Source organism: Anomaloglossus baeobatrachus, chromosome 4, assembly GCF_048569485.1.
Source record: "Anomaloglossus baeobatrachus isolate aAnoBae1 chromosome 4, aAnoBae1.hap1, whole genome shotgun sequence".
Taxonomy (NCBI): domain Eukaryota; kingdom Metazoa; phylum Chordata; class Amphibia; order Anura; family Aromobatidae; genus Anomaloglossus; species Anomaloglossus baeobatrachus.
Genome location: NC_134356.1, coordinates 519,520,717 through 519,533,015, shown reverse-complemented (window position 1 = coordinate 519,533,015; position 12,299 = coordinate 519,520,717). Strand labels below are relative to the sequence as shown.

Sequence of the window (12,299 nt, the reverse complement as noted above, 5' to 3'; positions counted from 1 at the left end):
CATCAGCTGATAATTTAAGCCACCGGGCGGTAAAAAGCCGGCGTCACCGCGAGACTTACGATCAGCTGATGCGTCAGGTGCCGCATCAGGTGACCTTATCAGGTGATCACCGCCAGGTCCTGCAGCTATCGGACGTGCTCAGGAGTCTGCACACAGCCGGAGCGGGGGTGGCAGTAGCGGGAGAGGAGCTGGGAGCGGACATGTACCGGGAGTCTGCTGACAGGTGAGTGTGACTTTTTTTTTTCTACTGTTCACTTTTGTTTTCGCAGCTGCTTCAACCTCCCGTCCAGATGTGGCGCCGCACGGGAGCGAACATGTCGCCGGAGGGGAGGCGGAAGCAGCAGTGGCGGGATCGGGAGGATCCACGCTTCTGTGTTTACCAACAGAAGGAATCCTCTTCCTGTACATGTTACTTTACTACCCACCACTTGCGTTTATAGCTCTGTTTTTAGTCATAGAAACGCACTAAAATGCAGCTATATTTGCAATTTGCATTTTTCATTGCGCTTTTGAACATCCCAGTGAATTCAATGGGTGGAAAACACAGTGAAAAGCGAAAAAAAAAAATTGACATGCTGCGTTTTTGTGGGCACCACAAAAACGCAGCTAAAAAAAACCGCTGTGTGCAGACAGCAAAAATGAAAACTCATAGAATTTGCTGGGGAAGCAAAGTCATGCAGTTTTCTGAGCAAAAACGCAGCCGAAGAAAAACGCCACGAAAAACGCATTGTGTGAACTTACCCTTACTGCCTACTACAACCTGTTCAAAGTACAGAGAATCCCTGTTTGTGATTAAATGGCTCAGCCAGCAGCTCGACAGTGTGCTGTGAATGGTGATGTCAGTCATGGGGAATGGACATGCCTATTAGAGATGAGTAGACCCATGGACGTTCGGGTTCAGCCGGATTTTAGATAAAGTTCTGTTCTGGACCTGGACTTGACCTGAACCCCAATATAAGCCACTAAGTGGGCAGTTGGGGTCTCTGCTCACATGTAGGCAGCCATAAACAGAACACTTCCATGGGAGGGTGGGTGAGGTGTTGTTTTTTTTTGGGGGGTGCACACTACATCTGATCACCTTGTTGTTACCTCCAGTGCGAGCTCTTCAGACACTCGTATTGGCCTGAGCACCGAGCGTACCCCAGCACAGTGGTGCTCACTCGAGTGGTGAACATGCGTAAAGCGCCCGATCTCAACTCGAATACTGTTTTGTTTTTTTAGGAAAGTCCAAGCTTGGTACAAACAGTAAACTTAAGTTTTCAGGTTCGCTCATCTCTAGTGGCTATTATCCTTTGCCAAGTTTTACAGAGACTGAGGGGATGAAGAATGACTTGCAGGTTCTACACAGAACAAGAAAAATTAATCTTAGCTTGTGACTTTAGCTAGAGGGCTTGGTGCTTGGCTGGACTCTGACCCTCTACAGCACACAGAGCCTGTGTGGTGCCAATGTCAGCACATGACTGAAGGATATATTGGATGAAGCAGTGGGTGTATTAGGATGAAGAAACTATATGCATCAATTTGTCCATCTTGAGACTATAAAAGTTTCTAGCTGATGCTTTGTTGGTTGAGTGAGCAGGCACTCATGGCTGGTGGTTGTGAGCAATGGGACAGATACAGCTCTGCTTCTTGGGAAATGTCATCTAGAGGCACAGAGGGAAAGCTGAGAGGAAGTATGGGATATAATGAATAACAATCCACAGGTATGGGTTGAGGGAAGCTAAAAATGAAATAAAGGTAACTGAAGCGGTAATTTACTACAAGAACATCAAGATGTTTGTTTTTGTTTTTTTTTGTTTGTTCCATGTAAACCCTCCTAATTTCTATGCCCTTGAAGACCATGGTCATACGCTGAGGCTGTTTCATTAATATCACATTATGATAGCAATGCACATGAATGGGATTCTATGTCTTATTGAAAACACTTAAAAAAAAACATGAGGAATACATAGCAAAATTTAAAATCCATAAGAACTTTGTTTACGTCCAAAATCTATCTTTAAAAAAATCAACTTTATGCAATCATACACAGTTTCATCTAGGCAAAATGTTACGTACATTTGGGTCTAGTAATTAGTACAACAGTTTAAATAGTCCCTTTTTTTCTCGCTACTTTAGCTATAGCAGGGCAAATGATGTGAATAAGATCCATTCTGGTGTCAGGCCAAAGAGTAGGAAATAGCGGTTATTTGTGCTTTTATCAGTGGGTTTAGACTATCCTTATTTTTGCCCCCTTAATTTTACTTTTTTTTTTTTACTTCTACTAACTTTTGTGACCTTGCTACTGTATAACCAAAAATGTTGAGATATGATGCAGTAGAATTTTATCTGTAATGTGATGTTCCATAATACTTAATCTTCATCTCTCAGAATAAGCCCTTCAGTTGTCATATATATCATTAGCTCCTCATCTGCCATCACATTCTCATTTTTGCTTTTGTGTTACAAGTGTTTCATGTTAAACATTTCTGATTCAGTTCCTAAGAAAATTCAAACATGAATAATCAAAATATTCCACATAATGCCGCTATAATAAATTCATATAGGTAAAAAAAAAAACAATAAGAACCCTCAAAGATTCAAATAAAAGGGGATAGTGACAGATTTATAATATAAAATATAAATTTTTATTAATTTTTAACATTAAAAATATCATATACAGAATAAATATGAAAAGTAAATGCTGGACCGGATCAATTTCCCAAATGTTAGCCGCGGATTATCAGGTTTTATAAAGTGCCTGGTGCAGTGACCATATTCTAGTGATAAAAGTTGTATATAACCTAGATGTTTATACCGGTAAAAGGTAACCCCCAGGATTAAAAAATGCCAAAAAGGTATAAATAAATCCAAACTGTATAAATCATTATCGGGGCACTATACCTTAAGATGGTCACGAGTCCTGTATACCACTGAGCCCCGACGCGCGTTTCAAGTGATGTTTTCCTCCGGGTTAACCGGTTTTACTGTCACTATCTCCTTTTATTTGAATCTTTGAGGGTTCTTATTGGGTTTTTTTTTACCTATATCAAATTCAAACATGTAACATTTTTGTATGCTTTTTCTGTAATGGACTTTATTAAATAATCATAAAGGTCCGTAAGACAATTTTGACATTCCATGTATATCCCCAAAAATACCTTCTGCAGTGTATATAAATCGTAGGGTCCTGTCCAATGAGTATCATTGCTGCGGCATCTGTGTCTCGCCTCTGATCCTAATAGCCGTCTTCTGGGTTTGATTGATAAGTATGACGCGTCACACACAGTAGCATCACTGCTTACACAGGCGCATTTTGCTCTGCCTTACTGGTTCCAGTAGATAAGAGCTGGAATGACGGAGCATGCGCAGTTGTGTTTTATGATATGCCCGCACATGAATCAAACCCAGAGGATGGACATTAGGAGCAGAGGGGAGGCACAGACACTGTAGCAATGATTCCCATCGGAGTGGACCATCCTATTTACATACAGCGCAGGAACAATTCAAAAGCCATTTTTGGGGGGTGTACAGGGGGAATTCGGAGACTATAAACAATTGTGTGTAATGTATAACGAGAGCTGTAAAAGGTTTTGGCATCTGTTTAGACACTAAAACAGTAGTGACCGGTTCTCTTTAAGCTATCTTGCCCTGTATTGCAAACTCTGCAGTTTTTCCCACTCTGTTTTTTGTGCAGAAAATCTGCATTAACAGTTCAAGCAAAGTGCATGGAATTTCATGAAAAGTCAGGCTCATTGTGCAATTTTTGCTTTTTTTTTTCCCCCCAAAACTCTTCTATGGTGAATTTGAATGAAAAAAAAAACACATTGAAAATATCCGGTTGTATTTTTAATTGCAAAATTCCAGGGTTTCTGCCCTCAAGAATGTAATAAAAAACACTGCTTCAAATCTGCACCCCCCACTAAAAAAATATGCAACAATCAGATCAGATTGCTAGATTGTATTTTGATGTGGACTAGGGAAGGTCCGGTGTAAACCAAAACAGACAACAACAAGGGTTACACTATGACAAACAAGGGGTACATCGGGGACACTTTAACATTGTACCCTACACTCCTAGCTAGTCCCTATACGGGTTCTTAATCTGTCACCATGCAGAAACCTAAACTCCTGAGAGACCCTACAATAGTCCCTGGCTAGGGATTGGGCAGGTAAGGGATGCTAGTCCTACCGCTGCACTGAAACAACACACAAGGGAAGGAAGACAGACAGGGGGAAAGCACTACAGCAAACTGCTTCAGTCAGCACCACGACTGCAGCCGCCATAGCTATTTTATGAGACCCAGCATCCAAATGGCAAAGTGAATAACCGGCACCCTCTGCTGGTAGCAGAGGGTTTATAAAGGGACTGGGAATGGTCCAAACTAGAAACACCTGACCAGGATTCAGAAGCTGCTGGAAAGCAAAGAGACATTGGCTGTCATAGGGTTAAAGGAAAGGAAATCCATTTACTATTGAGAGTGTAGCATGAAAAGGACTCTAAAGTCTTTAATCTGTCACTAGTCTCAAAATGCAGAGAGGCAGGTGTAACGTACGCCTGCAGAAAAAAATGCAGTGGGGAAAAAAGCAGCATTTTTGCATATGGGAACAAAGTTTTAGGTAAGATTCAAATTATTTAATCAGGAAGTAACGGGCTGCAATGGGTCAAGTCTCTTTTTATTTGTTGTACATTGTTTTATTTGGTTGTCCATTACTTTTTTTTTTAAGATTTAAAATTGATCCAAAATTGTCTTAAATGGAATCTGTCATGCTCAAAAATGCTATTGTATTAACCTGCAGATTTTATGTTAATCAGCAGTTTAGTAGCGATCTAAAGCTGTGTGATCACTGAACTGAAAGCCCAGCTACCGGAGGAAATTAAGAAATTAACTTCATTCTTTCCGGCAGCCTCTGGCTTCAGTCATCACTCAGTACATATTGTGTAGTGGCTCTAACCGGACCCCAGCATTGATTTGGAGCCAGCTCAGCAGTACATCAGTGTAGAGCCGGCTGTCAGTCAATACCAGGGGTCCGGTTACAGCCACCTCTCACTATGTAATGAGCAGTGACTGAAGCTGCTCCAGCTGCACTTCTATGACTGAAAGCAGGAGGCTACCAGGAGGAATAAAGTTCATTTTCTTCTGGTAGCCAGGCTTTAGAATGATATTAACATGCAAATTAACCCAATATCTTTTCTTCTCATCACAGGTTCTCTTTAAAAAAAAAAAAAAAAATACTACTACATACATAACTGCCTACTGGATGCCCGCTGCTCCTCCGTTCTGTTGCCAGCATTCTCCACTGGTCTCCTGGCTTCCTCTTCCAGCAAGGGCTACAGATGACTCAGGCCACATTCGGACATTCAGTATTTTGTGAGGTTTTTTACCTCCGTATTTGTAAGCCAAAACCAGGCGGGGAACAATCAGAGGAAAAGTATAAGGCCGGAGTCACACTTGCGAGTGACTCGCCGAGTCTCACATCGCATCACCCGCCACAGCCGAACACTCGTGGGTCGGCTGCATGTTTTTCTTTGCAGCTGAGACGCTCCAGAACTGAGAGCTGCAGGCCGTGCAGTCACTTGCCAGTGTGACTCCAGCCTAGTAGAAACACGGGCACCACTTCTGCATTTTTTACCCACTCCTGGAATTGGCTACAAATACTGGTGTCAAGCACTGAATGAGTGAACATGGCCTTAGTTAGGCTCTGTGCGCACAGTGCGTTTTTATCACTATTTTTTATAAAGTGGTCATAAAACTGCATGCAAAATCTTATGCCAGCAAAGTCAATGAGAATCCTGAAGTTTTGACCACATGTTGCTTTTTGTCCCTTACAGATTTGATAAAGAAATAAATCTGCAGCATGCAAATTTTTTCAGCATTTTTGCAGTGTTTTTCCACCCCAGAATGCATGGAAAACATGTTGAAAAAACGCACCAAAATGGTGCTTTTTTTCTGCATAGAGATGCAGATTTGGTGCAGAAATTTCTGCAACTAAATACTCAGTGTGCGCACATAGCCTTACATTCAGTAGGCACTGATTGGCTGCAGTGGTCATGTTTTGTCTGATCTGGAAGAAAATGTCTCCTAGCTTCTAATTCCAGCTTGTACAGAACATGACTGCTGTCGCCAATCAGTGGTTAGGGGACATTGGCAGCAGTACAGAGAAGCAGTGGGAGTTCAGTAGATGAGTGTTTTTTTTAATACTTTCATGTAATCACTTTTAGGCCCCTTTCAGACGTCCGTGTTTCAGGTGTGTGTGACATCTGTTTTTAATACGGATGCCACGCGTACCCATGTTATTCTCTGGAGTTACTTACACGGCCGTGTTTTCACACGGATCGTGCGAGCCCTCATGGCTCCTCATGCACACACGGAGACATGTCTGTTTTTTCTCCGACAGCACGGGTGTCACACGGATCACACACTGATGTGATACGTGGGACATCAGTGTGACCTATACCGGAGAAAACACGTGTCTCTGAAATAAAAAGATTTTCTATATTCACCTGTATCCAGCGCTGTTTTCTTCGGCTCTGCTGTCTCCTGCATCTGACCGCTGCTCACTATATTCATTGATTATTCACTACACTAAGGACCTGGAAGCCGAAGCATCACGGGGACAGCACCGCCGAGGATAGCATCAACGGGGACAGCGCCAGGGACAGCATCGTCGGTGACAGGTGAGTATTCAGCAAGCAAGCAGTCTGTGTGTGCAATGACTTCTAGGTGGTCATTCGAGTTCCCATGAAGTCACCGTGGTGACACCCACTATAGTGCGGGTGCCATCAGGATGTCATCAGAGTTCATTGGGAACTTCTGGACGTCACTGCACACACACACTACTTGCTGGATACTCACCTGTCACCGGTGACGCTGTCCCTAGCACCGTCCCCGCGATGCTCCGATTTCCAGGTCCTCAGTGCAGTGAATAATCACTGAATATAATGACTGGGGGTCAGAAGCAGGAGACAGCAGAGCTGAAGAAAACAGCGCTGGATACAGGTGAATATAGAAAATCATTTTATTTCAAAGACTCATGTTTTCTCCAGTACGTGTCACACTGATGTCACACGTATGCAAACACAGATGTCACACGTATGACACACATATGACCATACCGATGCGCGGCGTGTGTACCTGATCAAACACGGACATCTGAAAGGGGCCTTAACTTGAGTGTGCAGCTTACAAATGATGAAGACACAAAAAAGCATAGAACACTCACTTTGCTAATTGAGGATAGACATCTGAATTGTGTACTGATATGCATACTCTCAGGTATACTTTTAATTGAAATTTTGTCAAATACAATCTGACTCCTTATTCCAATATATTTGGCTGTTCCATTAATCTAGAAAGTCGTGTTGAACTTGGGCATTCCTAAGATAAATTACACTCCTTAAAAAAAGAATTGACTTATGTGTAAACTTTCACATGACTAATTTGAACATTAGCTTTAACCTGGAAACTGTAAGTTGTAGAGGCAACACTAAACTGCATTTTATCATCATACTTCATGCAAAATTAATTTGTCGCATTTTACATTTGTCTTTTTTTATCCTAACTAACCAGTGTGTCAATAGCAATTGTTGTATTTTAGCTCAGAAATCTAAAAAAAAAAGTATTTACAGGCTGTCAGTTATTTTGTTTTAATTTCATTTATAATCTTGTCAGTTTCAAAACATAGCTTCAAATACATTTAAATATTAAACATGTACAACTTCCTAAAAATGTTTGTTTAGAAAGGTGGTAAAGTAATTGGGCCCAAGGTCCCAGGAATATTATCAATCAATAATTAGTTCAGTTATATAACTGATCTAATTATTGTTTAGAAAGGTGCCCCAAAAAATGTTTGTTTAGAAAGGTGCCCCAAAAAATGTTTGTTTAGAAAGGTGTCCCAATCCCTCAGAATCAGCTTTGATCCCAGTTTCCAGTATTTTGTTCAAGATTTTTTTTATGTTGTCAGATAACTAGTGATAAATGTAAAGGTGGTTGGTTTATTGACAAATTGTAATACCTAAGCCAACTCCCTTCCTTGTCTATGCATCGGCTGTGGAAATTAGCAAGTTGGAAATCACCCTTCACACACCGCTTTGTCAGACCAAGGATCGGCACTGATAGCTTGAGATATGGGCACCATTCTTAGGCCAGATTCACACTTGTGAGTAACTTGTCGAGTCTCACATGGTGTCACCCCGGCACGGCCGCACACTCTCCGACAGGAGTGGGTCGGCTGCATGCATTTCTATGCAGCTGAGACGCTCCTGTCCAGAGAGCATCAGGTCATGCCGGCTGATGCGATACGAGACTCATACGAATCATGCTCAGTTCACTTACAAGTGTGACTCTTGCCTTATTACAAATATAAGCTGTATACATTCTTATTTTAAACATATATAAATACATTTTTCAAGGGAGTGACCACTTTATTTCTCTTTTTAGACTTGAATCAATGTATGTATGCATTTATGTGTGTGTGTATATATATATATATATATATATATATATATATATATATATATATATATATACAGCAGGTCCCTTGTAGCGGCCTACCTGGACACACAACATCTCCCATCTACATGTCATCTACTAATGCAGTCTCCAGGAACAAATGAAGTACAATTAGTCATGTTTTTCCAGTGCTAAGTGTATAGAAAATGAATAACCACAAAATTGATTCTGTTTATTGTTGTGTACAAAATTTAGATCATATCTCTGTATACTACTATACTACTACTTCAGGTTAGATAAGGATTCGTTGCCATGAACTGAATAGATTTGCTTTGCTGTTTTTGTTTTCATAATATCCCAAATTTATAAGACTGAGTAAATAGAAAAGACATGTTAAGTAATCTGAACAATGTTTAGTTCTCTGAAGAATTTGCATGAGTTCTGAATATTTTTATTCTTTTAGCATGGAATGCAAAGATCCTCCATCTAAGGCTGTACACATTGCCAGATGCCTCGTCACATGTTTATTTTGCTTTTCTTTTTGACCCTTCTTTTCATCTTGCCATCCTCACGCTTCTCTTTTTCCTTGTCGCTTGTTGTGGGCCACTTTTCTCTAGAATGCCTGGAAGACCACGAGGTCGCCCAGCTGCTGCGTCACTTTTCCTCTGAATATCCTCAGTCTCGGAACATCTATCTCGATGGGGCCATGGCCCACCACCTGCACCAATGCTACTACCATCTCCGTCTCTTCAAGAACTGGCTGATATCGGGCCAGGACGATTTGGAGTGCCTCTACGGTACTGCACGCTTGCCGCTGTGCCTTCAGCTATGGGGGCAGAGACTGTTCCGCTGTTTGCTTTATGGAATGCAAAGTGCTCTGAGAAATATTCAGATGCCCGTACCACAAAGCAAGCATATAAATGTCTGTCTGGTCATTAACCTGCATTTATTACCCCAGTGTTCTTTTCCAGTGGTTTGCTTCCTATGCATTTTGTGTTGCATTGAGTCATTTTATTGCTTCTCAAGTTCTACGTCTGCACTTGAGAGCTTTGCTTGGTTGCTGTGTTTGTTATCATAGCTTGAGACTAGCATTTATTTTACATTTAACAAAAATGTGAAATACAGGTGTAAACTGAAACATAATGAGCCCTTGTGTATAAAACATAGCAGAGATAGAATGAAACACTTGCCTAAAAGCAACCAATAATGTTTCATCTTTTATTAGAATTATATATTAATTATCTGATTGATTGCCATGGACAGACCTCCAGTTGTTCACACACTCATTTTTACATGTGAGGTCTGTTATGTAGATACAAGGATGGGGAGAAGTAGTGATGAGCAAGCTGAAGACGCTTGGTACTCGATCAGGCATTAGGGTGCTCTAGACGCTCTGTACTTGATCAAGCATTAGGGTGCTCAAGACGCTTGGTACTCGATCAGGCATCAGGGTGCTCTAGACGCTCTGTACTCGTTCAAGTGTCTTGCAGGTGCTCAACTCCCCACCCCAGGGAAGGGGGGAAGGGAAAGATAGAATATGAGTTGGATTCTGGAAAAAATGCTTGAGTTTGTCCTCCATTGCCCTCCGCTATGCACAGTACTTGAGCCAAGCCCGTCCAAACTTCTAGATTTGAGTACCAAGCACTCAAGCATTTTAGTGCTCGTCCATCACTACTCAGAAGTAATAGGTAAGGAGACAGATTAGGTGGCCACTACAATTAGACAGGTCAACAACTAAGCTTATAGCTGCTGCTAACAAGACACCTCTAAAGCTACAAATGCAAACCTCAAATAAAACTTAGTGATGTATTGAACTGTTACTAGTTGAATCTTATTTATTCTTTTCTCTCCCATAATTTTAACTTTGTTTTGAAGATACCCTGTTTCCACTTAGTTTTGCATAGTCACATTTTAACAACCTGGAATAAAAAATGTATTTTAGTGCTGTACAGACAAGTACTTTCCACCACTGTTATCTTATACTATCTGTATACTGTAAAGTTTTTAACAAAAATGAAAAGTAGCTTAGCATCCCTTTGGACATGTACAGCTATAAAAGATTGCATCAAGCTGTAAGATCATTATCTTGCAGATTTCTTTTCAGTAGTTTTTGAGCATTTTGCTCTTACATCGAGTTCAGAAAAATGCAGATGTGAGCTTTAGGCAACTTTCTATCTTTTATATAATCTATTGGAGAACAATGACATACATTTGGCCTGTTCTTCATGTTTTTTGTACCAAAACTGACCTGTTCTTTCTAATATCAGGACTCCCATGATTACTATTGACCTATTATTTTCCGTAGCAAAAAAATGTTACAAGGCACCAGTATAGTCAACTTTGCATGTGCTGGATGTAGCAAACACATTCTATTTCTTCTACAGTCTCACAGCTGATAGTCCTTTATGGTGTCCATACATGTTAGAGTTATATTGCCTAAATCTGCAGTTTTTGATGGGACTGATCAACCTTTTAATTGGTATGGTGGAGTCTTAATACCCTCCCATTGACAAATGTCTGGGGGAAAAAAGGGATGGGCATGTTGGATTTTAATATGCCTAATCCTTTTGTCTTTAAACAAAATTAGATACCTCCTGAAGTGTCTTGCCACCTACTCTCCTGTGCCTATTCAGAACACATGTATGATTGGCAGAACAGGGTGTGCATGTGTGTTGGGGGGCAGAGTGATAGCTGTTGCCTGAACAATTTGCTATCTGAAATGCATGGTTAGGTTCACACTGATGCATTGTAAAATCAAAACTTCAGCTGTCTCAATGAAAGTAGAGGTGTACAAATTTTCTTCTTCTAACCATATCACTGGTGGACACAGACAGAAGAGGGCTCCTGTGCAAGAACAGTAAATGGGTCCTTTAAAGTCTGGAAACGTTTCTGGAAAATATATGGAATAGATAATTATGTGACTAAACTGTTAAAGAACTTGTGTTTGCAATTAAATTTTAAACTAGGGTACTTTTGTGATCATACATACATGGGTATCCAAACAACGTTGTCTTGTGTCTTGATGTTCTCAGGCAGTAAAGTATAAACCAGATGATTTTGGCATAAGTGCTTAGAAAAAGGGGGTGCTAATGACATTTTCGAACCATGCAAAAAATACACTTACAGTGGTTTTCTGGGATCTTGTTTATTAATGGCCTATACATATCGGGGTTTTCTGGGATCTTGTTATTAATGGCCTATACATATCAGGGTTTTCTGGGATCTTGTTATTAATAGCCTATAGATATCGGGGTTTTATGGGACCTTGTTATTCATGGCCTATACATATTGAAGCTTTCTGAGATTTTGTTATTAATGGCCTATACATATCAGGGTCTTCTGGGATTTTGTTATTAATGGCCTATACATATTGGGGTCTTCTGAGATCTTGCTATTAATGGTCCTTTCCTCACCATTGAAGAGGCATTAGTTCTGTGGAATTGCCTACATCCACTTTCTTTACCAGACACCTCTCTGTACATTTTATAATGGTCACATCTGATATGCAGCTATCTGCAACTTGACCCCATTCAGGTGAATAGGACTGAGTTATAGTACCAAACCCATCCACTATAAAATGGACTGCAACTGTACCCTGTATAAACTCAAGGCTTCAATTCATTTAGCTGTAGTGTAGTGGTGTTTAGAGTCAACCCCCCGACTAAACTGTTATGGCCTAGCCTTATGGTGTTCATACACGTTAAGTAACTGTTAGCGCGAACATTCCTTCAGCTGTCTCTCCCAAATTCCGCTTACAAATACAATCTCAATTTGGTGGCAACTTGGGTTTTGTGAGAAGACAAGGGATATGGCATTTCAATTCAGATTTACCTGTCCTTATTTATTTTATATCCCATTTTACTTTTA

The 12,299-nt window shown here is 40.7% G+C and overlaps 1 protein-coding gene across 9 annotated transcripts in view; it reads left to right on the top strand.

The window, feature by feature from the left end:
* Positions 1-12,299, top strand: part of PPIP5K1 (diphosphoinositol pentakisphosphate kinase 1) — a 316,383-nt gene that overhangs the window by 285,181 nt on the left and 18,903 nt on the right. For 5 of the 9 annotated variants that reach the window (XM_075345875.1, XM_075345878.1, XM_075345874.1 and 2 more), the window contains one exon: positions 9,050-9,229. The exons of the other annotated variants lie outside the window; for them this stretch is intronic. In XM_075345875.1, coding sequence (XP_075201990.1) covers positions 9,050-9,229 — 180 coding nt within the window. The remainder of the gene's footprint in view (positions 1-9,049; positions 9,230-12,299) is intronic. 9 annotated transcript variants of the gene reach the window in all.